General features: G+C 43.9%; 1 protein-coding gene across 2 annotated transcripts in view; it reads left to right on the top strand.

The window, feature by feature from the left end:
* Window positions 1–20652: 20652 nt before the first annotated feature.
* LOC121283276 (solute carrier family 13 member 2-like) overlaps window positions 20653–26611 on the top strand; it is a 39841-nt gene continuing 33882 nt past the window's right edge. For both annotated transcript variants that reach the window (XM_041197675.1, XM_041197674.1), the window contains exon 1: window positions 20653–20754. In XM_041197675.1, coding sequence (XP_041053609.1) covers window positions 20653–20754 — 102 coding nt within the window. The remainder of the gene's footprint in view (window positions 20755–26611) is intronic.

The raw sequence follows: 26611 nt of genomic DNA, 5'->3' as shown, positions 1-26611 counted from the left end.
CATGGTTGATCTGATTGTGGTCTCAACTCCACATTTCGCCCACCCACCGATAACCCTTGACGCCCTTGTTAGTTGCTTTGACCAGGACAGGAGGAGTGCGTAGTCGATCTAGCCCCACTACTTCACAGGCCTTACCATGAGTGTAAAAGTTTCATTCACTCACCAAATGGCCAATGCACCTCGTGATCCATGTGTAAAAGTTGAATCTGATTGCACTTTTTGTGATGCCATTTAGAAATGTTTTGTGATGTTCTTTCAGATATTTTATGAATAAAGTATAAATTGTTTACTTTCGCTACAGTTAGACCCAGAATGAAAGCGACTTTAAACAGGCTTCTTTCAATGAACTCAGAATGATTGATTTATTATAAACAAAATTTCTTTTTTGAAACAAGTTGCAAGAACTGATTTACACACAATTGTACTCTGGAAGTATGACTATCTACCCCTTTCCCCAGAATATATATATATATTATACACACACACACACACACACACATGCACACAGATACACACAAACGACGAAGAAATAGGGTTTCTGCAGCAAAAGGCTATGGAGGATAGGCTTAATAACATAAAGGCCAAAGTTCACAGGGTTTTGATGCTGTCGATCTGGAACCCCCTTGTGTGAAGATGGGCCACTGGACCTGATGTTTGGAGATTCTCACCAATGGAATTTTGGCGTGGAGGAGAATATAGAACTGGATCAATTCTTCTCGTCACAGCTTATCAATTTTCCAAATGCAGACAAGGTATAAACAGACAAGGATTCTTTGGCTGTTCGTTGATAACCACACATGGAATTTCAGGCAAGGCAGGGAGAGAGTGAGCCTGGGCAGCCTTTCTTCTCAGCTTATTCCCTAAAACACATTGATTTCAAAAACCACAGATCCAAAACTTAAAGCTTGTCCCTGTCATGTGATTTCCAGTCAATTACTAGCCTTTGCCAGTTTTCTCCCAATCAATTAAAGTGATTGCAGTTCAAACAAACAAAACTTCTTTCCCAGCAAGTACTCTGCTGGTCAGGGGATTTCTGGAAAAAGGCAGGCTTGCTCCCACTCCAAAGGTAGACTTGTGACCTCCTTTAAACAACCTCCAGGTCAACATCCAAATCTCTAGATAATGCAATGTCTTCCCATATTTTAAAAGAAAAATACAGGCCGGGTTTTTCTGGCCCTGTTGCGGGTGGGACCTGCCGCTGTGGGCGAGGCAGCACCCCAGCCAGACGCCCATTGACTTGTGACGGGATCGGAAGATCCCGGTGTAGAAAATCCCGCCCAAGCATTTAAAGATATGACTCTAACATAGTCAAGAATCCATCTACTTTTAACTTAAAAATATTCATCCACCCAGTCTCCACCACTCTCTGGGGAACAGAGTTCCAAGGACTCACGATTCCTGAGAAAAAAATTCCCCTCATCTCCATCTTAAATTTAAACTGTGTCCGCTATTTCTAGACTCTCCCACAATGAGAAACATCCTCTCAGCATCCAACCTGTCAAGTCCCCTCAAGATCTTATCTGTCTCAACAAGATCACCTCTCATTCATCTAAAATCCAATGGATACAGGCCCTGCTGGTCCAACCTTTCCTCATAAGATAGCCCCCCTCTACCTCAGGTATCAATCAAATGAGCCTACTCTGCTATTGCCGTTCCTTCACTGTCGCTGGGTCAAAATCCTGGAACTCCCTCCCTAACAGCACTGGGTGTATCTACACCACATGGACTGCAGCAGTTCAAGAAGGCAGCTCATCACCACCTCCTCAAGGGCAATTAGGGTTGGGCAATAAATGCTGGCCCAGCCAGCAACACCCACATTCCGTGAAAGACTCAAAAATGCTATCACTTGTGTGTGAATCCAAAATTAGACACCATAAATAAAAGGTGGTCACCAATAAATCCAATCGGGAATTCAAATGACTAAAAGGCCCTCACCCTACCCAATGCCCATCTCCTTACAACAGATGAATTATTCACGGAGCCTCACAGAGCTGGTTTGACTCCGACAATGAGCAGCACCCTCAGTGCAGTGCGTTTGTGAAGATTCCAGTGTTCCATTGCTATTGCCACCATCAACCCCCCAATAAGCAGCATGTTGGTGTCCTTCAGGTACTGCATACACACCTGGAACAAAAAGCACACAGCAACACAACATCTCAGTGATGCAGTATAAAGGTGTGTTTGTTGTGTTGTAAGACTGAATGTGTGTATTTATACAAGTTTGTGTGAGATCCACTCACTGAAACTGGAAATACGACATTTATAAACAAATTGTTAGTTGTCTGATTTCTGACTCTGCTGTTTTGGAGTTGTGAATCCTCATGTGTTAAAAAAGAAAGAGATAAATCTTATGCAAATGGGTTAAACATTCACCCACTAATACTGTTATATTTGGAAAGTGATAACAGAAGAACATGAGATAGTAACTAAATTGTTTTATTATCAGTTGACTGAAGTGGGAATATTTCCACAATGGCATTACTTTCAGGGAATGGTGCCTTATGGATCAATCTGAGGAGTCAGCCATGGCCCAGATTCTGATCTCTATGTCAGAGGGTAAGACCTGAGGAAGCTCTGCACTGTCAGAGGGTAAGACCTGAGGGAGCTCTGCACTGTCAGAGGGTCGGTACCGAGGGAGTGCAGCACTGTCAGAGGGTCGGTACCGAGGGAGTGCAGCACTGTCAGAGGGTCGGTACTGAGGGATTGCAGCACTGTCAGAGGGTCGGTACCGAGGGAGTGCAGCACTGTCAGAGGGTCGGTACCGAGGGAGTGCTGCACTGTCAGAGGGTCCGTACCAAGGGAATGCTGCACTGTCAGAGGGTCTGTACTGAGACAGTGCTGTACTGCCATGAGGGCTGTCTTTCAGTCGAGACATTAAACTAGGGCCCTGTATCTCAAGTGCAAATGATTCTGTGACACTATCCGAAGAGGAGGGGAAACCTCTCATTATCTTGGTCAATAGCTATCTCTCAAAGTATGTCAATAATTAGATTATCTGGTCATTTCTCACACTGCTATTTGCGGGAGATTACTGTGCAAATAGTTTTCTACATAACAGTGACAACACTCTTAATAAATCTTTAAATTGATGCAAAGCATTTTGGCACATCCTGAGAACATGAATGGAATGTTATTGTCTATTTTCTCTCTTCCCTTAAATCTTTCCTTACCTGTGATTACTCGGAGAATTCATTTTTGGCCCTTTTCCCTCGCCAATAGTTGCATTTCATTTTTCAATCCGTTAAGCCCGAATTGGAGATGCAGCAGCTGTGCAAGGACATTGGACAGCCTGGCAATCCCTCACTCTGACTGCAGAACCCAAAGTTCTCCAAGTTGGCTTTTATTTTCAAGTTATCCAGTCTCATAATGACTTGAAGTTTTTAAATTTAAGACTATCATTAGCTGAGCTTGCTCTTTGACCCCATATTTGCCTGTGGGGTTCCCTTGAGGCTTGCTGCCCAGCTCCTGAACTGTCCCTTCACCACCCCCACCCCCCAACTTCACTGGGAGATGCCACAATCTCTTCACCCCACCTCAGCCACAGCTGGAACAAGTAGAGTGAAACTCGTTGGACTCCATGAGGTGGATGTGAACCCAGTCTCATGGCCATTCCTAAGTAAAAGTATTGCTCCTTCCCCTCTGTGGACAGATGGAGCTAAGATGCACATCTGCTGTGCACTGATTAACTGGTGCAACAAGTTGGAGGGGCTGAATGGCCTCCTCCTGTTCCTAATTCATTGACGTCAGCAACGTCACAAGGGATGTCCTCAGATGTGTATCCTTGCCACTGTCAGTCTCCCTGAATCCTCCTCATAGCAGTAAAGTTTTTTCCACTCATTCCCAGTATGTGGGCAATTGCCCATCCCTAATTGCCCTTGAGAAGGTGGTGATGATCTGCCTTCTTGAACTTCTGCAGTCCCTGTGGTGTAGGTACACCCACAGTGCTGTTAGGAAGGGAGTTCCAGGATTTTCACCCAGCAACAGTGGAGGAATGGCGATATATTTCCAAGTCAGGATGGTGAGTGACTTGGGGTGACTTGCAGATGCTGATATTCTCATGTGTCTGCTGCCCTTGTCCTTCTAGATGGTAGAGGTCACGAGTTTGGAAGGTGCTGTCTACGGAGCTTTGGTGAGTTTCTGCAACCCTTTAGAATTATATCTGGAATCTTTTAACACAGAAAGAAACCATCGTATCTGTGCTGGCCCTTTGAGAGAACTATCCATTTAGTCCCACTTCACCTCACTCTTTCCCCACCCCTGCAATTTTTAATTTATCCAATTCTTTTTTGACAGTTGTTATTGAATCTGTTTCGACCGCCCTTTCAGGCAGCGCATTCCAGATCACAACAACTTGTTGCCTACAAATATCCTCGTCTCCTCCTCTTGTTCTCTCATCTCATCACAAAACTGAAACCTTTCATTCCTGGTATCACTCAGGTGTATCCCCTCTGCCCCCTGGGTTCTGCTGCCAATTATCTTCAATCTGTGTCCCTCTGGTTACTGATCCTCCAACCATTGGAAACAGTTTCTCCTTAGTTATTTTATCTAAACTCTTCATGATTTTGAACGCTTCAATTAAAGCTACTGCTAAGCCTTGTACTGTGCAGGGTTGAATGTTTACCATCAGCCTTGCCTCCAGCAGTCTTTATAAATCCTGACTAAGGACTCATCTAAGACCCACAACGATGATAACAGATGGTGGCAGTGCAATACACAAAGCCAAAAGCACCAAGTATTGAGCCTAGCAACTGGAAAAAGCAACAAGAGGAACAAATGTGGGACAAGAACAGCATGGGAAATTCGCCAACAGAACTCAAAGAAAGGCAAGAGTGCAGAAAAGCCACAGAGAAATTCCTACCTTTACCAGAGTGACTTAAGTATGTGGAAGGCCCGAACCAAGCCAAGAAGTGACAGAATTAGCATTGCAGGTTTACCTGCAGAGAAGCCTAGCAAGGAACAGGTGAGTACCCTTCCCTACGCCATAGGCAGTAGTGCAGATGATGTAACAATCAGGCAGGGCATAAAAGAAGACTTGGCGACATACGAAGAGGTTATAAAAACCTTTGACACCGATTTTAGTCTCAGGCAGAACACCAGCCTAGAAAGGGTAAAGTTCAATAGACATACCTAAAGGTTGGAAGAGGCCGTAGATTCCTTCATTAACAATTAAATCAACTAGTTGAGAATTGTGAATATGGGGCCTTGAAAGACAAATTAATTTGGAATTGTACTGTTGTAAGAGTATTAGAGGAGATTTTTTGTAGTTGAGGGAAGGTTTGATGCTAGCGAAGGCTTTGCAGTTAACAAGACAGGCAGAAGTGAGAAAACAAAATCAGATATGCATTTGAGGTGACAAAGAGATCTTGTGGAAAAACAGCTGATACAGTGCATTTTATAGCAGCACAGCTAATCCAAATCAGGGAAGTAGTGAAGTGGACATGGTAGCTGCTATTACTGAGTGTTCTTGCAGTGGTGGGAAAAGGCTGGGTTGGCAAGATGAATGTCCAGCCAAAAACGTGGAATGCCATTCTTGTTAGAGGGGAGGATATTTTAAATCTGTACATCACAACAAAAAGCTACTAACATAAAAATGTAAAAAGAAAGAACTAAAATCATGTAGCATTCAAGAAGTTGAAGACAAAAGATACAATGAAGTGCCATTACTGGGAGAAATTACAGAATCGAATGGGAACTATTGAAAAGCAGACATTTAGGTCAACGGACAGAAAATAAACTTCAAAATATACATTGGAGCAGGAGTTTCAATTCTTTCCATCACAGAATTAGTTGCTCAAACAAGACTTCTTCCAGCCATCAGCCATACAACTCCATGGCCCAGGAGTTATTCAACTGAAGGTCAAGGGACAGTTGACTGCTAAACTACAGTACAAAGGAAGAGAAATCACAGAAACTTAGTATATGATCCACAACCCAGGGTGTTTACTGTTAAGCTGAAAAGCTTGTACAAATCTACAACTCATCTATAAAGTAGAAGAACTGAGAAAGCAAGGAAAAATGACAGGATTCAGGACAGGACTTCCAGGACTATTCAGAGTTCTCGAGCAGACTAAAACAATTACTTTGAATCAGGAACACCAGAGCCATGTGAAAACCAGATAGAAGATTTCCCATGAACAGCAAGTGAAGGGACCACAAGTTCAGTACCTGTCAGGGCAGCTGGCATCAAGCAAGAAATGAACGGACGAGCCTGAGCAAGGAAACAACAAACACCAGCGGACACGTTGTCACACATTCTTGTTGAAAAGCCTGAACAGTGGGACATACATTTTTTTGAGGATGTAGAGTCCTATACCTCATTGACAACTGAATTTCTACCAGCACTAACAGAGGCTAACTGAAATTGGGGAGGCCCAAAAAGTAGATGAAGAATGTGCTAACATTCTGGAATACTGCAAAAATGGATGGCCAAAATATATTCCAAATAATCTCATCCATAAACAATGCTTTGAACAACAAAGACGAATCAGTGTCACGGGCGACCTGCTGATTTACGATGAGAGATTGGTCATACCCAGAGTCCTCAAGCTCAAGATCCTTCAGAGATACACCATGGATGCCTGGGATTTACAAAGGTTCACACTAGAGCGTTATCAGGTCCAGCTCCACCAAGGCTAAGCACAAGGCTTTACATAGAACTATCTGTCAGCATACTCTGTTGTAATGTGATCCTACATCACTGATGATGTATTCTGTCTATTTACATATTTAGCATTAGCCCTTCATTCTATATCTCCCCCCAAGTCTCTGACTCAGTCTGGTGGCCCGGCATCTCAGAGTCATTAGAGTGAATGATTTCGAGTTGCATCGCCAGGAGCAATGGGAATGGCTGACGGTATCCTCATTTCCACTAAGACCGTGAGAACATTTTGGAATGCATCTTTTCGAGCTCAAAGAGAAGACATTCCTCATAGTTGCTGACTATTACTCCAGATGGATTGAGGTTAAACATCTTCGTGGTCCCATCTCGGAAGCTGTCACACGAATTAGGAGCAGCAGTAGGCCACTCGGTCCCTCGAGCCTGCTCCGCAAATTAGTAAATTACTAAGTTAATCATTCAGTAAATTACTAAAAGGAATTTTTGCCACACACGGCATTCTAGGCCTAGTCACTTCAGACCATGGCCCACAGTTTGTCCATATGACTAGTCTACCAGATACCCATGAGCTAATGGAGAGGCTGAAAGAGGAGTAAGAACTATAAAAGCTTTGTTGAAGAAACATGATATCAACCTAACACTGCCGATTCACCATTCCACACTTCCCCAGAAAGATCTGGCTCCATCAGACTCATCTTCCTGTTCTTCTACACACACTTATGCAATGTCTCAAAGCAGCAGATATGGAGAGAGTAACGGAGGTGATGGATGAGTTTGTGCAAATCAAAACAGAAACTACAATCAAAACCAAAGAGAGTGCGATTTACCAGAATTCCAGCCAGCTGAATCATTCTGGATTCGTGACCAGAATTGAAAAGGCCAAATACTGGAAAAAACACAAAATCCATGATTTTACCTTGTAGAGACTGAAAATGGAATAGTAGAAGAAACAGAAGCACACTAATATCTACAAGAATGGAACGGACTAACTACCCAGAGGATCAGGAAGACAAATTAAACAGAGAACCAATAGTCTCTGATGATTTGTATACTACTGTACAGAGTTCAGAAGAGAACATGGAGAACTTGAATCCTATACAACCTCTGAGAGAACAAAATTGGGGAGATTGGTGAAACACCACATCAGTTATCTCTCTGAACCAGAGATGAAGATAGAGACTTCGGAGGGGGAGATGTAGGACAATGTAAATAATGCATCTAATGGATTCAGAGACTTGGGGGGAGAAATAGAATGAAGGACTAATGCTAAATATGTAAATAGACAGAATACATCATCAGTGATGTAGGATCACATGACAACAGAGTATGCTGACAGATAGTTCTATGTAAAGCCTTGTGCTTAGCCTTGGTGGAGCTGGACCTTTCTGAAGTGGTGTGGAATAGTAGCTCAACAGTGCTAAGTTGATATCATTTTCCTTCAACAAAACTACATAGTTAGAAGAATGTTCAATGAAAGGTAAAGTTTACCAACAGCCTTGCCTCCAGCAGTATCTGTAAATCCAGACCAACTTCCTCCAACCCATCTAAGCCCCACAACGATGATAACAGAATAACTTCCTTGCTTTTGTACCCTAAGCCTCTGAATAAAGCTAAGAATCCCATATGATTTTTTAAAGCCTTCACAACCTGTCCTGCTCTTTCAAAGATTTGCATATGTACAAACCAATGGTCTCTCTGTTCCAAAACCACCTTTAAAATATGATGCATCAGGGAATCATCTTACAATTAGTGGTTCTGTAGTGAAAAATGTAAATGTAAACACTGTATACTATAACCTAGACAATATAACATAGTCACTCTAATATACTACAATATCTCCAGTATGTTACAATATTATTCCATCAAGCCATTAAAAAGCAAGGACCCTCTGGTCATTTCCAGAAGGATTGGCTTGAAAAGCAGAATAGATATGTTACACGACTATCAAAGCTTGATTAGACCATGCTTGGAGCACTGTGCACAGTACAGATCTCGCTATTATAAAAAGGATGTAGAGGCACTGGAGAAGATGCAAAGATTAGGATGATACCAGAACTGAGAGGTTAGAACTATCAGGAAAGATTAAACAGTCTGGGGCTCTTTTCATAGAAAAGAGAAGGCTGAGTGGTGACCTGTTTGAGGATTATAAAAGGGTTTGTTAAGGTCAAAGTAGGGATGTTTCTACTTGTGGGAGAGACCAGTACTGGTGGCCATCAATATAAGATAGTGTACCAAATCCAATGGGGAATTCAGGAGAAACCTCTTTACCCGGAGAGTGGTGAGAATGTGGAACTCACGACCACAGGGAGCGGTTGAGATGAACAATATAGATTCATTGAAGGGGAAGCTGGATGAACAATAATTTTAACAGAATTACCTGGAAAAACTCAGCAGGTCTGGCAGCATCGGCGGAGAAGAAAAGAGTTGACGTTTCGGGTCTTCATGATCCTACAATAGAGTTCTGTTGAAGGGTCATGAGGACTCGAAATGTCAACTGTTTTCTTCTCCGCCGATGATAGCAGACCTGCTGAGTTTTTCCAGGTAATTCTGTTTTTGTTTTGGATTTCCAGCATCCGCAGTTTTTTGTTTTTATCTCTCTGAACAATAATTTTGCTCTGTCCTTTAACAGACCAATGACCCCCATTACAGCAGAGAGTTCCTGCACAGGTTTGTGAGGGGAAAGTTTCCTGACTCCCTGGCGTCAAGTCGACCCTATATACCACTGGAGGCCAGAACATCTTCAAAATGAGGACAGCTGAGCAACTCTCAGGATCAGGCACATCTAGGCCATGTATCAGAGGTGAGCACTCAGCGCCTGGGTCAAATTCCCACTTCAGAAGCTTGAGCACAATATCTAGTCCAACATTCACAATGCAGTACTGAGGGAGTGCTGCACTGTCGTAGGGTCAGTACTGAGGGAGTGCTGCACTGTCATAGGGTCAGTACTGAGGGAGTGCTGCACTGTCATAGGGTCAGTACTGAGGGAGCGCTGCACGGTTGCAGGGTCAGTACTGAGGGAGTGCTGCACTGTCGGAGGGTCAATACAGAGGGAGTGCTGCACTGTCGTAGGGTCAGTACTGAGGGAATGCTGCATGGTCGCGGGTCTGGATGAGGGAGTGCTGCACTGTCGCAGGGTCAGTACTGAGGGAATGTTGCCCTGTTGGAGAGGTTATCTTTCATGTGAAAGATACCCACCCGGATGTATTCACTATTGGAGAGCAGAAGAGGTCTCCTAGTGTCCCGGGACCAATATTTATCCCTGAACCCAAAATCACTAAAAGAGATTATCTGGTTCTTGTCATGTTGCTGGTTTTGGAATCTTATTGTGCTTAAATTGGAAGCCGTGTTTCCTACATTACAACGGTGAACGGTGTTCAAAAAGTACTTCATTGGTTGGAATTAATTCCTAAAATAGTGAAAGGTGCTGTAGAATTGCACATTTCTTTTATCTTCAATTTGCTGGACAGGCCTTGGACCTGCCTGAGAACCGGCCTGTTCCCGTCATGACCTTTGATGTCCGGCACCCTATTCAAATAAGGCACCGTCTCACTGACCCATCCCCCGCCCCGGACTCCAGCGGGGTCAGGCCCAAGCAACACAATCCCAGCCCACAGGCAGAGTGGTTTATCCCCTGCCAAAGTCCCACTAACATGGATATAGGAGATTCACTTACTGTGGCTATTATCTGAGAGATATCACTATGTGCGAATTATGTGAGGAACTCAAATAAAACGCAAAGGAATAAGGGTCAATGAACTACAGAGGAAACCTCCCCAGCGACAATGGCTGGGATTTTCCCTGCCCGCTGGCGTCAGGCGTGACTGGTGGCGTGAGCGGACAATATGGCACGATCGGTTTCACTACGGCATGAAACCAGTTTGCAATCATCTGCTCCGCACGCCAATGGCGGGCTGCATTTTCCACCATCGGACATCAGGAACTTCATTGTAATACATCAGCGTATCATTATAAGGCCAGCCTGCCAGATTCATCCCTCACCCCACCCCACCCCCGCTGGATTGTCCACTCACGTTGGCGGGAACACACGCCTACCTTGCTTCAGTTAGCACTTGTGGCCATCAGTGCCAGGCTTCACAGGCAGCACCACATCACTTTTATTGGGGGCTCATGGGCAGGTCTCTACCTACCAGATCAGCCGTGTGTGGATGGCTGTCCAACTGCTGCAGGGCTAAGGCTGTACTGGGGAAGGGGGGGTATCCCAGGGTGGGGGTGGGGGCACGTGTTGATCTGTGGAAGTGGCCTCACGATGGTGAGGGCTGAGGAGGCAGTCTCCAGAGGAGATGAGGCCAGATGGACATGTGAGGATGTGTGAGAGAGAATCGGTGGTGGTGTCCCTTGAGCTCGCAGAGAGTGAGATGTCAGTGAATGTGTGATGGGCTTGAGTGTGTGAGTTTAGAATGATGTGATGGTTACCGTACCCTGGCTGCATGGATCATTCATCCTCTACCTGCAGTGGATGGACAACCAACCACCGCTGCCACCACCTGCCATGCTGGATTGGTGATGCCGCTGCCCATCCTGTAGCCAGAGCGGGGATAGAAGACATCATGGCGGGACTCCACGGTGTCCAAATGGCATTCAGTGACGCGTTATTAAACCTGGGGGCTACAGTCTTTTCATCTTTCGTGAACATCTTCCCTGCAGTAGCTCTGAGCTGGAAGCACTGAGATGTATACATGTGGCTGGACTTTAAACATGGCACCTGGTGATGAAGTAGTGGGGTGATGGTATGCCGGGCGAATGAGAGCCCGCCTGCCATGGAAATGGCATGTTTCTCGGGAACGCATAAGTAATGTGGCCAGTTTGGGGTGATACAGCGTGAAAACCCACCATTGCAACCAGTGAGTAAAACAACCAATATGTTCTCTGATTAACGTCTGCAATCAGCCATCAAAATGAGAAACTAGGTCAACTTGACCTCAAATTGATCTACGCCTTGATATCCAGAATGCAGAACAATTGCCTTTTCATAATCTTAAAGGGGAACATGCTTGTATGTAAGCAGCTCAATCATTCCTACTACACTACTTATTATAACATTCCTGTTTAAATATATCACTGTGTCACCAACTAGCAGCTCTACAGGAGATTCTCAATATTCTATAATTCACTACATTGTGTAAATTTTATTATCAGTCTTTGGGTTGTGCTCATCGCTGGCTGGGCCAGCATATTTTGCCCATCCCTGTTAGCCCTTGAGAAGGTGGAGGTGAGATGCCTTCTTGAACCGCTGCAGTCCATGTGGTGTAGGTACATCCACAGTGCTGTTAGGGAGGGAGTTCCAGGATTTTGACCCAGCGACAGTGAAGGAACTGCGATATATTTCCAAGTCAGGATGGTGAGTGGCTTGGAGGGGAACTTGCAGATGGTGGTGTCCCCATATATCTGCCGCCCTTGTCCTTCAAGTTGGTAGAGGTTGTGGGTTTGGAAGGTGCTGTCGAAGGGGCTTTGGTGAGCTGCTGCAGTGCAACTTGTATTATACAACACACTGCTGACAATGTGCGTTGCTGGTGGAGGGAGTGAATGTTTAAGATGGTGGATGGGTTACCAATCAATTGTTCTGGTGCTTCTAGATGTCCAGGAATTATAATTAGTGAGAGCATTTTACAAAGTGTATCATTAAAGAAATAAAAATTATGGAAGAAATAAGTAAATAAATTGTAACTAAACATTTGGTACAGAATGTGAGATGTGTTAGCAGGACATTGGAAAGGTTACTATAATTAGGCCAAGCTTGTAACAAAGAGAATGTTATAATCGTGGGGAACTTTAATCTTCATATGGACTGGACCAATCAAGTTAACAAAGATGATCTGGAAGACGACTTTTGTGACAGTTTCCAGGAGCGATACATTTTGGAACCAACTAGGGGTGAAGCTATTTTAGATCTAGTATTGTCCAATGAAGCAGGGTTAATCAGCAATCTCATAGTAAATGATCCATAAAGAAATAGTGATCAAAATACAATTGAATTTCAGAATATGTTTGAAAGCGACATACTCCAATCTCAAACATGAGTCTTAAACTTCAACAAAGCCAATTATATAGGTATGAGGGACAGCTGGATAAGATTGATTGGATAAATAGACTGAAAGATATATCCATAAATAAACAATGGGAAACAGTTTTTAAGAATTCAAAATGTTCAACAAAAATACAGTCCATTAAAAAACAAAAACTCAGCAAGATAGATCCAACCCTAGCTTAAAAACAAATTACTGCAAATGCTGGTATTCAGAAAGTGCTGGTAAAACTCAGCAGGTCTGGCAGCATCCGTGGAGAGAGACCCTAGCTTAATTGGAAACTTAAGGATAATATATGACTAAACAAAGAAACTTATACTGTTGCAAAGAATAGGAGTAAGTCTGAGGATTGGAAGTGTTTTAGAAATCGGCAAAGAGCTACCGAAAAGTTGATAAAAAGGGGAAAAATAAAATTTGAGAGTAAACTAGCCAGAAATATGAAAAACAATTGTAAGAGTTCTTATAAGTATATAAAAAGGAGAGTAACTAAAGCAGAAGCATGTATCATGGAGAATGAGGAAATGGCAGAGACATTGAAGAAATATTTTGAGTGTCTTCATAGTAGAAGACATAACTTACAAAGCAGAACTAGGCAGTAACCTAGGGGTTAATGAAAGTGAGGAACATTTGAGGCTGGGATTTGCTGTGGGGTCTGGAGTCACATGTAGCCCAGACCAGGTAAGGATGGCAGATTTCCTTACCTAAGGGGCATCAGTGAATCAGATAGGTTTTTACAACAATCAACCCATGGTTCACTTTTAGTTCCATATTTTTATTGAATTCCAATTTCACTAGCAGCCATGGTGGGCTTTGAACCTGGGTCTCCAGAGCATTACCCTGGGTCTCTGGAATATTAGTCGAGTAACACAATACCACCACCTCCCCATGATATCAGTAGAGAAAAAGTACTGGGGAAACCTAGGGTACTAAAATCCAACAAATCCCCAGGCCAAACGATGGCCTCCATTCTAGGGCTCGAAGAGAGATAACTACAAAGATTGTGGATATGCTAAATATGATTTTCCAAAGTTACTTATGTTAGGGAACAGTCATCAGATTGGAAGTTAACAACTGTAACACCGGTTTTCAACAAAGGAGGGAGAGACAAAAGAGATAAAATGGTTTTACAAAAGGGAAATCATGTTTGACAAATTTATTAGAGTTTTTAAGGACGTAATTAGCAGATTACAAAAAAGGGAAATCAGTAGATGTGTAATACTTGGATTTCCAAAAGGCATTTGATAAGGTGCCACACAAAAAGTTAATACATAAGATAAGGGTTCATGGAGTTCAGAGTGATATATTAGCATGGATAGAGGATCGGTTAACAAGAGACAGAGAGTAGGGATAAATGGGGCATTTTCAAATGGGCAGGCTGTAACGGTGGAGTGCCACAACGATCAGTACTAGGGCCTCAGCTATTTACAATCTATAGTAACAACGTAGATGAAGAGACAGGGAGTAATACTGCATCCACAGTATTTTACTTTTATCATAATTTATCAAAAGGTGCTTATGATACGGAGCTAGATGGGAATGTAAGCTATGAGGAGGACACAAAGAGGCTATAAAGAAATATAAACAGGTTAAGTGAATGGCCAACAAGGTGGTAGATGGAGTATATTTGAGTATGTGTGAAGTTATTTACTTTTGTAGTAAGAATAGAAAAGCAAAATATTTTTTAAGAGTTGTGAAACTTGTAAATGTTGGGGGTACCTGTACAAGGGACACAAAAAGCATACAGGTACAGCAAGCAGTTAGGAAAGCGAATGACATGTTGACCTTTATTCCCAGAATATTGGAGTACAAGAATAAGGAAGAATAGCTACCACAGTACAGGGTTATGGTGAAACCACAACTGGAGTACTGTGCGCAGCTTTGGTCTCTGAAAGGATGTACTTGCATTGCAGGTAGTACAGTGAAGGTTTGTCTGGATTGAGAGGGTACCTGGAATGAGAGGGTTACCTATGATGAGAGGCTGAGTAAATTGGGTCTATGCTCACCAGAGTTTAGAAGAATGAGGGACGATCACATTGAAATGTACAAAATTCTGAGGGGATTTGATAGGGTGGACGCTGAGAGATTGTTTCCATTGGTCGGGAAATCTAAAACATGGGGGCACAGTCTCCGGATAAGGGGCTGATCAATTAGGACTGAGATGAGGAGAAATTTCTTTACTGAAAGGGTTGTGAATCTTTGGAATCCTCTACCCCAGGATGTTGTGGATGCTGCATTGTTGAATACATTTAAGCTGGGATAGACAAATTTTGTGTCTCAGGGAATTAAGGGATATGGGGAGTAGGCGGGAAAATGGAATTGTAGCCCAAGGTCAGCCATGAACGTATGGAATGGTGGAGCAGGTTCGATGAGCCGTCTGGTCAACTCCTGCTCCTATTTCTGATGTTATTATGTTCAGAGTCAACATAGATTTAGGGGAAGGAAATCATGAATGACAAATGTATGAGAGATTTTTGAGGATACAATGAGCAGGTCTAGCAAAGGGGAACCAGTAGATGTTGTATATTTAGATTTTCAAAAAGGTGCCACACAAAAGATCATTATAAAAATAGGCCTCATGGGATTGGGATAATATATTAGCAAGAATTGAGGGTTGGTTAACAAACAGAAAACAGAAAGTGAGAATAAACAGGTCATTTTCATGTTGCCAGATTGTTACTATTGGGATACCACAAGGGGCAGTGCTGGGTCTCAGCTATTTACAATCTATATAAATAAGGGGACCAAGAGTAATGTATCCAAATTTACTAATGGCACAAAGCTAGATGGGAAAGTTAGCTGTGAGAAGGATGCAAAAAGGTTACAAGGAGATAAGTGAATGGGTAAAAAGGTACAATTTGAATATAATAACCAGGATTTTACAGCCCTGTCGTGGCGTGTCTCTCCCCGGTGGATGCTGTGAGCCATTTAAATCTCCATTCAGTTTGGTGGGACCGCCGAGTGGGAGGGGCCATAAAATCCTGGCCCATGTGTTATCCGCTTTGGTAGGAATAATGGAAAAGCAGAATATTTTTTAAATGGTGAGCGATTTGGAAATGTTGATACTCAGAGGGACCTGGATGTCATTGCACAGTTCAGAAAGTTAACATGCAGGTACAACAAGCAATTTGGAAAGCAAATGTAATGTTGATTGCAATGGGGTTTGAATATAAGAGTAAAGAACTCTTGCTGCAATTAAATAGGGCCTTGGTGAGACCACACTGTGTACAGTTTAGTCTCCTTACCTAAGGAAGGATACACTTGCCTTTGAGGAGTTGTAACAAGGGTTGACTGGGATTCCTGGGATGGGAGCGTTGTCCTGTGAGGAGGGATTGAGTATACTGGGTCTATACTCCCTGGAGTTTATGGGTGGTGAACTCATTGAAACAGAAAATTCTTAAGGAGTTTGAGAAGATCGATGCCACAGCCTCAGGATAAGGGGTCAGTAGTTTCGGATGGAGGTGAGGAAAAATTTCTTCACTCAGAGAATTGTGAATCTTTTTGTGTACCAAGGGAATTAAGGATATGGGGTTAATGCGGGAATCTGGAGATGAGGCAGACGATCAGTCATGATCTTATTGAATGACACAGCAGGCTTGAGGGGCCGAATTGACTCCACCTGCTCCAATTCACTTATGTTTTGATGTCTACTGACACTCAATGTCTGCCTACCAGGCCTCAATGCAACAACTTACATTCATATAGCACCTTTAATGTAGTAAATGTCCCAAGGTGCTTCATAGCAGCAATTATCAAATAAAATTTGACACCATGCCACATAGGTTGACCAAAAGCTTGGCTCAAGAGGTATTTTAAGAATGTCTTAAAGGACGATAGAGAGGCGGAGAGGTTTAAGGAAGGAATTCCAAAACTTAAAAGTCCAGGCAGTTGAGAACAGTGCTGCCAATGGTGGAGCAATGGAAGCAGAGGGCACAGGAGAGTCCAGAAATGTAAGAATGCAAGGATATCAGGGGGAAGGGGGCGCTGGGGTGGGAGGGGGGTTGCTACAGGTTCAGGTCACACAAAACAGTCATGAGTAAATAAGGAAGGTCATTCAGTTCAACTAAGGTGCTCAATCCTTAGAATTAACAGATATTGTTTAGGCTGCCACTGGTGGCCATGCTCTCAGCAGCCTCCACTTTAAGTTTTAGACTTCCCTCCCTAAACCCCTCCATCTCGCTCTTTTCCTTTAAGTAGCTCCTCAAAGCTGACCTTTTTGACAAAGCTTCCAGTCACCTCTCCATCTGTGTATCATTCAGTGATAGAACAAAGAACAAAGAAAAGTACAGCATAGGAACAGGCCCTTCGGCCCTCCAAGCCTGCGCCGATCATATTGCCCGTCAACTAAAACATTTTGCACTTCCGTTGTCCGTATCCCTCTATTCCCATCCTATTCATGTATTTGTCAAGCTGCCTCTTAAACACCACTATCGTACCTGCTTCCACCACCTCCTCTGGCAGCGAATTCCAGACGCTCACTACCCTCTGCGTAAAAAGCTTGCCCGCACATCTCCTCTATAGTTTTCTCCTCTTACCTTAAATCTATGTCCCCTAGAAATTGACTCTTCCACCCTGGGAAAAAGCTTCTGACTATCTACTCTGTCCATGCCACTCATAATTTTGTAAACTTCTATCAAGTTGCCCCTCAATCTCCATCTAGTGAGTTTCTCCAACCTCTCCTCATAGCTAATAATCTCCAGACCAGGCAGCATCCTGGTAAACCTCCTCTGCACCCTCTCCAATGCCTCCATATCCTTCTGGTAACGTGGCGACTGATGTCTAGCTCTGTTACACTTGCTATATTAGAATAGGTTTTTGAAATTGTTAGATTGTCATAAAAACCCAGCTGGTTCACTGATGTTCAGTTTTTACTCATTCATGAGATATGGGTGTCGCTGGCTAGGCCAGCATTTATTGCCCATCCCTAACTGCCCTTGAGAAGGTGGTGGTGAGTTGCCTTCTTGAACCGCTGCAGTCCAACATTAGTCATCTGCCCTAATATTGGAATCTGTGTCTCAGTGTCACGCATTCTGTAATGCTCCTGTGAAGTACCTGGGATGTTTCATTTCACTGAAGGTGTTATATAAATACAAGTTGCTCTTGTGGAAATATAGCTATTCCTAGTGACCATGGTGCTTGAGTCAGGATGAAAGGATTTCAGAATACTGCCTTAAAAAGGTGCAGTCACCTGGGCAGCACTCTCGCCCACAAACAGGCCCCATGGGTCTGAAATCAGTGCCACCCTCTCTGCCACTGCTGGTTCCATTAACCAGTTGGCTCCTGAAAGCCCAAACAATTCTCCAACAGGAGTCCATTGCTTCAGGCAGTGTCTGAACACACGCCTCTTCAACACTGTGTGAGCTGTAACAGAGCAGAGGGCAGGAGTGATTTATCTATAACAGAGAAACCATTAAATATTAACCTGTCTATTTTTAATCTGGCAGCAGAATAATTTCCACACTTCTACCACACCCTTAATGTGAAGAAGTTTTCCTAACCTCTTTCCTGACTGGTGTGGCTCTGACTGTGAAGTTATGTCCCCTTGTCCCAGACTCAGCCTCACCAGCAAGAAATGTTTCTCTCTATCCACCCTATCAATTCCTGTCAAAATCACAAAACCCTCAATTAATTCACCCCTTATCCTTCACTATAACCTCTATATCAACAAGTGAAACTTTTCATTATCAGTCCGACAGATACAGTACCAATCTCCTGCTAAAAAGCACAATGTTTTCATGGTGGTTTCCTTCAGAACTGTTTTACTGTTTGTCCTGTGTTTTTATGTTTGGTGAGGCTGTCATGTAAAACTGTACCAGTGGGATGATAATTGGTTAATTAGACACTTTAAAAATTTGTAACATTCGGGAACTGAGTGTTGCTTTACTCCACCCACCAAATAAATCAATCAACAGATGCAGCTCTTGAACTGACCAATCAAAGCAGTCTGGACAGATATAAACAGCATATGATTATTATACATGGTCATTTGTATATTTATATGGAAATAGATGGTCTTACTAAAGTGATTAAACTGATAAAATTGTCTTAGTTCAACAGTTCGCTGGTCACTGCAACTAAACTGATTTATATTTTCTTTTTGAATAGGCAAAGGTAAACAAAACCTCAACATGAAGAGGAATCAATAATAATTGTACCAAGGAGAGTATAACATTAGCAGACTGGGACACTGTGGTTAACCCTTTCCCTACAATTCCGAAGGATCATCAACTCGGTGAAAGATGCTCTTTGGTCTGCCCGGAACTTGTTGGTCTTCCAGCGCAAAGAGTTGTCCCCGACCCAGTGTTGCAGACTGGCACATTCCAAGGTCCAGGACTACGTGCTGAGGGACACACTAAAGCTTGGGGCAGCTGCCGTAAAGGCGCAATGGGGAAGGGTCGCTGCCTAAGACCTTTCTGCCACAGTGCACCGAGGGGCTGGGAACTGTTGAGAGCCGCTCGGGCTGTACAGCTTAAAATGAATGTCTGCCAATGATTGTAATATTCATTGTTTGTACTGATACACCTTGTGATTCATGTTGTAAAAGTTGAACCTGATTGTATTTTTGTGATGGTGATTTTGAAATGGTTTGAAATGTTGTTGAAGATTTATGAATAAAGTATATTTTTGCAAAAAAAGAACTTTGTTAACTCAATCCTTCTCTCTCTGCTCTCTCCCAGGATTGGACAAAGGAAAGAGAGAAAGATTTTCATTTCTATAGGCACTTTCACAACAATCGGCAGTCCCAAAATGCTTTCCAGACAATGAAGTACTATTGCCCTCTCTGTTGTAACGGAAGGAACATGGCAGCCTTGCGCACAGCAGCTGCTCCGGTCAGTAATGACCGGGTAATCTTTTGGTGGTGTTGTTTGAGGGGTCAATATTGGTCAGGACAATGGGGACAACTCCCCTTCTCACATTCAAAATCGCGGCTGTGGGATCCCTTACATTTATCCGGAGGGGAGACAAGGCCTCAGCTAAATGTCTCATCTGAAAGACAACATCTGTGGCAGTGCAGCATTCACTCGGTACTGCACTAGAGAGCCAGCCTTGATCCCTGTGCTTGAGTGGCACTTGAACCATCAACTTTCAGAGTCAGAGGAGATTGTGCTGTACACTCCTGGTCAAGTAACATCTTGATTTGAAAATTCTCACCCTTGTTTTCAAATCCCTCTACATGGCCTTACCCCTCCCTATCTCTGTAATCTCCTCCAGCCCCACAACCCTCTGAGATCTCTGCACTCCTCTAATTCTGCCTCGTGGACATCCCTGATTTTAATCACTCCACAATTGGTGGTTGTGTCTTCAGTTGCCTACCGCGCTTTCCATCTTTAAGACACTTCTTAAAAATCTACCTCTTTGACCAAGCTTTGGTCATCTGCCCTGATATTTCTTTCTGTGGCTCAGTGTCACACTTTGTCTTATAACACTCCTGTCAAGCACCTTGGGACGTTTCATTGTGTTAAAGGTGCTAAATAAATTGCTATTGTCTACATCTATCGAAACCCTTCCATAATTTTAAAGACCTCTATCAGTTCACCCCTCGGTCTTTTTTTCTAGAGGAAAGAGCCCCCAGTCTGAATCCTGGGAACACGGGAAACAGGAGTCGGAATGGCCCAAGCAAACCTTTTCCCTAAATCCCCGATGAAGAAGGACTGACATTTGAAAGAGTCCAGGGAGGTGGATGGGCCGATGTGAACAGTTGGCCAGTCTGGGAGATGAAAACTTTGTTAATGCAATCCAAACTCTAGCCCACAAACTCCCGCACATTGGAAACCAACATTGTGATACTTTGCTCCTGCAGGAAGCGGCTGTGGTATTTATAAATTCTGCAATGCCTGCCCCTCCCATTGAGGTCAAAATATTCTGCTGGCAGATTAAAAATGGGTAGGTTAATGTTTAATTGCTTCTCTGTTATAGGTAAAGCACTCCTGCCCTCTGCTCTGTTACAGCTCACACAGTGTTGAAGAGGCGTGTGTTCAGACACTGCCTGAAGCAATGGATTCCTGTTGGAGAATCGTCTGGGCTTTCAGGAGCCAGCTGGTTATATTCCTGGTTCCACTTCTATTGTTACCCCTCCCTCTGGTCATTGCGACAAAGGTAAGATGAGAGCCCTCAAAAGCTGCCAGCGGCCTCATGTGCAGGTTCCAGCAGGCAGACTAATTGGAGGGAGTGCGGGAGTGTTTAGGAGAGGTATTATCATCGTGTATGTACCTGGCAGTGGCAGAGAGGGTGGTACTAATTTCACACCCATGGGGCCTGTTTACAGGCGAGGGTGATGCCCAGGTGACAGTATTCTGAAATTCTTTCATCCTGACTCAAGCACTGGGGTCACTAGGAATAACTATATTTCAACAAGAGCAACTTGTATTTATATAAACCCATTAGAGGAATGAAACATCCCAAGCGCTTTATAGGACCATTACAGAAAGTGTGACACTGAAACACAGAATGCGATATTAGGGCAAATGACCAAAAGTTTGGACAGTGAAGTAAGTTTTAAGGAGAGTCTTAAAGGAGGAAAGCCATGTAGAGAGTGGGAGAGGTTTAAGGAGGAAAGTTCGATTGTGCGTCTTGGAAGTCAATAACAACAGTGAGGAAAAGGGATATTGCGAGAGAGAGAGAGACAGAAAGGAAACATTACTCCCTATCTAGCCCAGTGGTGCCAACTACCCTGGGAGTGTTTGATAGGGACAGTGTAGAGGGAGCTTTACTCTGTATCTAATCCGATGATGTACCTGTCCTGGGAGTATTTGATGGGGACAGTGTAGAGGGAGCTTTACTCTATATCTAACCCCGTGCTGTACCTGTCCTGGGAGTGTTTGATGTGGACAGTGTAGAGGGAGCTTTAATCTGTATCTAACCCTGTGCTGTACTGTCCTGGGAGTGTTTGATGGGGACAGTGTAGAGGGACCTTTACTCTGTATCTAATCCCATGCCGTACCTGTCCTGGGAGTGTTTGATGGGGACAGTGTAGAGGGAGATTTATTCTGTATCTAAACCTGTGCTGCACCTCCCCTGGGAGTGTTTGATGGGACATTGTAGAGGGAGCTTTACTCTGTATCTAACCCCGTGCTGTACCTGTCCTGGGAATTTTTGATGGGGACAGTGTAGAGGGAGCTTTACTCTGCATCAAACCCCATGCTGTACCTGCCATGGGAGGTTTTGATGCAGACAGTGTAGAGGGAGCTTTAATCTGTATCTAACCCCGTGCTGTACCTGTCCTGGGAGTGTTTGATGGGGGACAGTGTAGAGGGAGCTTTACTCTGCATCTAACCCCGTGCTGTACCTGCCTTGGGAGGTTTTGATGCACACAGTGTAGAGGGAGCTTTACTCTGTATCTAACCCTGTGCTGTACCTGTCCTGCGAGTGTTTGATGGGGGCAGTGTAGATGGAGCTTTATTCTGTACTTAACCCCATGCTGTACCTGTCCTGGGAGGGTTTGATGCACACAGTGTAGAGGGAGCTTTATTCTGCATCAAAACCTGTGCTATACCTCTCGTGGGAGTGTTTGATGTGGGTAGTGTAGAGGGAGCTTTACTCTGTGGCTAACTCCATGCTGTACCTGTCCTGGGTGTGTTTGATTGGGAAAGTGTAGAGGGAGCTTTAGACTGTATCTAATCCTGTACTGTACCTGTCCTGGGAGTGTTTGACGGGGACAATGTAGAAAGAGATTTACTCTGTGTCTAACCCCGTGCTGTACCTGTCCTGGGAGTGTTTGATGGGACAGTGTAGAGGGAGCTTTACTCTGTGTCTAACCGCGTGCTGTACCTGTCCTGGGAGTGTTTGATGGGGACAGTGTAGAGGGAGCTTTACTCTGTATCTAACCCCGTACTGTACCTGTCCTGGGAGTGTTTGATGGGGACAGTGTAGAGGGAGCTTTACTCTGTATCTAACCCCGTGCTGTACCTGCCCTGGGAGAGTTTGACGCAGACAGTGTAGAGGGAGCTTTACTCTGTATCTAACCCCGTGCTGTACCTGTCCTGGGTGTGTTTGATGGAGACAGTGTAGAGGGAGCTTAAAAACTGTATCTAATCCTGTACTGTACATGTCCTAGGAGGGTTTGATGGAGACAGTGTAGAGGGAGGTTTACTCTGTGCCTGACCCCATGCTGTACCTGTCCTGGGAGTGTTTGATTGAGTCAGTGTAGAGGGAGCTTTACTCTGTATCTAACCTCATGCTGTACGTGTCCTGGGAGTGTTTGATGTGGACAGTATAGATGGAGCTTTACTCATTATCTAACCCGTGCTGCACCAGTCCTGGGAATGTTTGATGGGAACAGTGTAGAGTGAGTTTTACCCTGTATCTAACCCCGTGCAGTACCTGCCCCGGGAGTGTTTGATGTGGGCAGTATAGAGGCAGCTTTACTCTGTATCTAAATGTGTTGTACCTCTCCTGGGAGTGTTTGATAGAGTCAGTGTAGATGGAGCTTTACTCTGTATCTAACCCCGTGCTGTACCCGACTTGGGAGTGTTTGATGGGGTCTGTGCAGAGGGTGCTTTACTCTGTAACTATCCCTGTGCTACACCTGCCCTGGGAGTGTTTAATGTGGACAGTGTAGAGGGAGCTTCACTCTGTGTCTAACTCCATGCTGTACCTGCCCTGTGAGGGTTTGATGCAGACAGTGTAGAGCGAGCTTTACTCTGTATCTAAATCTGTGCTGTACCTCTCGTGGGAGTGTTTGACGTCGGCAGTGTAGAGGGAGCTATACTCTGTATCTAATCCCATGCTGTTTCTGTCCTGGGAGTGTTTGATGGGGACAGTGTAGAGGCAGCTTTATTCTGTATCTAAACGTGTGCTGTACCTCTCCTAGGAGTGTTTGATGGTGTCAGTGTAGAGAGAGCTTTACTCTGTATCTAATCCCGTGCTGTAACTGTCCTGGGAGTGTTTGATGGGGACAGTATAGAGGGAGCTTTACTCTGTATCTAACCCTGTGTTGTAACTGTCCTGGGAGTGTTTGATGGGGACAGTGTAGAGGGAGCTTTACTCTATATCTAACCCTGTGTTGTACCTGTGCTGGGAGTGTTTGATGCAGACAGTGTAGAGGGAGCTTTACTCTGTATATAACCCTGTGTTGTACCTGTGCTGGGAGTGTTTGATGGGGACAGTGTAGAGGGAGCTTTACTCTGTATATAACACTGTGTTGTACCTGTGCTGGGAGTGTTTGATGGGGTTCAACGCCAATGCAGTGCAACACCAGCTTCCGTAAACCTCAATCATCATCAGTCTGTGCCTCTGTTAGAGTTCCGTTGTGTTTGGGAATGAAATAGTGCAGAAATCAAGCTGTTCATCTGTTAAATGTCTGCATAGTGGGCAGATCGTTATTTCAGCTTTTCATCAAGCTTTGAAATGAATTTTCTCCCATAGCCCAGGACATGTTAAATGATCAGTTCAGGGTGTTGGGTGTTGCTGGGAATTCTGGAATTCACAGGATGTCCCTATTCTCCTTTGAGAAGGTGGTGTGGGCTGTGCTCTGGGATCCCTATGGAACGGCTTGGATCCAGCTCAGTGGCTTACTGTTGGGAGTTAATCCATGCTGCTCTGGGACTCTAGTCGCATTGGAAAGAAAAAACTTGCATTTCTGTAGCCCCATTCAGGAGCTCTGAACATTCCAACATGCTTTACAGCCAGTGAAGAACTTTTGAAGAGTTTGTAATGTTGTAATATTGTAAGTGTATTGTAGTACAGGCTCAGACTGGGTAAGGACAGCAGGGTTCCTTCTTTCAAGGATAAAGCAGCTGATTTGATACATAATGAGGCCTGACTGAGAGCCCAGTCGGGTATTCTAATGCAAGAATGCTTGCGCCCCAGAGGAAACTTTCTTTGATTGACAGCTCAGGCTTTCTGAGCTCTGCTGACAAGTTCACAAAGTTTGTTTACGCAAGTTAAGTGCTTTCGCCTCCTGTGGTTTGTGGTTTGTGGTTTTTGAAACTTCAAAGGGCCTGGATGATTAACACATTTATTAGTTTGCACTTCAGACTATTTTTCAATAGGAGAAAATTCTCAACGAATGACTTTTCTTCAAGAGTTTTTTTACACATCCCCAGTTTACACTATATGGGTTCATTGGTTCTAGAAATTGGGGATGGAGGAGTTTGGCATAGGGGGAATGAGGTGACAAAGTGGGTGGGTAGAGGGGCATGGGGGCATGAGGGCCCATGGGTGTTGGTTGGGGGGAATGAGGTGACATTGATGAGAGTGTTTGTGGGGTGAGGGGAGCGTTGGGGGTAGGGGATAGAGGGTCTTTGTGTTTTTATTTTAATTGAGACAAAGTCTCAAGGTCCCTGGCAGCTGCCGTGGCTACCTCCACACTTCTTCCCGGGACAACTGACCTGATTCCAGCCTGCATCCGTGAGGTGAAGATCCCACATTTGCGGGCACTTTCACTCGAGGCGGTCCAAACCGGGAATTTTCCCAACTCCCCCTGCTTGCCTCAAGGATGAAAATCCAGGCCAAAACCACCTTATTTGGCATGATGTCAAATTTTATTGTCACCATGTGTGACAATAAACATTGTGTAACAAATGTCCCAGCTTGGGACATTTACTACATTAAAGGTGCTATATGAATGTAAGTTGTTGCATTGAGACCTGGTAGGTAGACAATGAATGTCAGGACATGTCAAAACATAAAAGTGAATAGGAGCAGGAGGAGGCCATTCAGCACCTTGCTTTGTCATTCAATAAGATCATGACTGATCGTCTGCCTCATCTCCAGATTCCCGCACTAACCCCATATCCTTAATTCCCTTGGCACACAAAAAGATTCACAATTCTCTGAGTGAAGAAATTTTTCCTCACCTCCATCCGAAACTACTGACCCTTTATCCTGAGGCTGTGGCATCGATCTTCTCAAACTCCTTAAGAATTTTCTGTTTCAATGTGTTCACCACCCATAAACTCCAGGGAGTATAGACCCAGTTTACTCAATCCCTCCTCACAGGACAACACTCCCATCCCAGGAATCCCAGTCAACCCTCGTTGCATCTCCTCAAAGGCAAGTGTATCCTTCCTTAGGTAAGGAGACCAAAACTGTACACAGTGTGGTCTCACCAAGACCCTGTTTAATTGCAGCAAGAGTTCTTTACTTTTATATTCCAACTCCATTGCAATCAAGACTAACATTACATTTGCTTTCCAAATTGCTTATTGTACCTGCATGTTAACTTTCTGAACTGTGCAATGACATCCAGGTCCCTCTGAATAACAACATTTCCAAATCGTTCACCATTTAAAAAATATTCTGCTTTTCCATTATTCCTACCAAAGTGGATAACACATGGGCCAGGATTTTATGGCCCCTCCCGCTCGGCGGTCTCACCAAACTGAATGGAGACTTAAATGGCTCACAGCATCCACCGGGGAGAGACACGCCACGACAGGGCTGTAAAATCCTGGTCATTATATTCAAATTGTACCTTTTTACCCATTCACTTATCTCTTTATAACCTTTTTGAATCCTTCTCACAGCTAACTTTCCTATCTAGCTTTGTGCCATTAGTAAATTTGGATACATTACTCTTGGTCCCCTCATTTATATAGATTGTAAATAGCTGAGACCCAGCACTGCCCCTTGTGGTATCCCAATAGTAACAATCTGGCAACATGAAAATGACCTGTTTATTCTCACTTTCTGTTTTCTGTTTGTTAACCAACCCTCAATTCTTGCTAATATATTATCCCAATCCCATGAGGCCTATTTTTATAATGATCTTTTGTGTGGCACCTTTTTGAAACTCTAAATATACAACATCTACTGGTTCCCCTTTGCTAGACCTGCTCATTGTATCCTCAAAAATCTCTCATAGATTTGTCATTCATGATTTCCTTTCCCTAAATCTATGTTGACTCTGAACATAATAACATCAGAAATAGGAGCAGGAGTTGACCACATGGCTCATCGAACATGCTCCACCATTCAATACGTTCATGGCTGACCTTGGGCTACAACTCCATTT

This window comes from Carcharodon carcharias, chromosome 10, assembly GCF_017639515.1.
Source record: "Carcharodon carcharias isolate sCarCar2 chromosome 10, sCarCar2.pri, whole genome shotgun sequence".
Taxonomy (NCBI): Eukaryota; Metazoa; Chordata; class Chondrichthyes; order Lamniformes; family Lamnidae; genus Carcharodon; species Carcharodon carcharias.
This window is presented reverse-complemented; position numbering and strand designations above follow the sequence as displayed.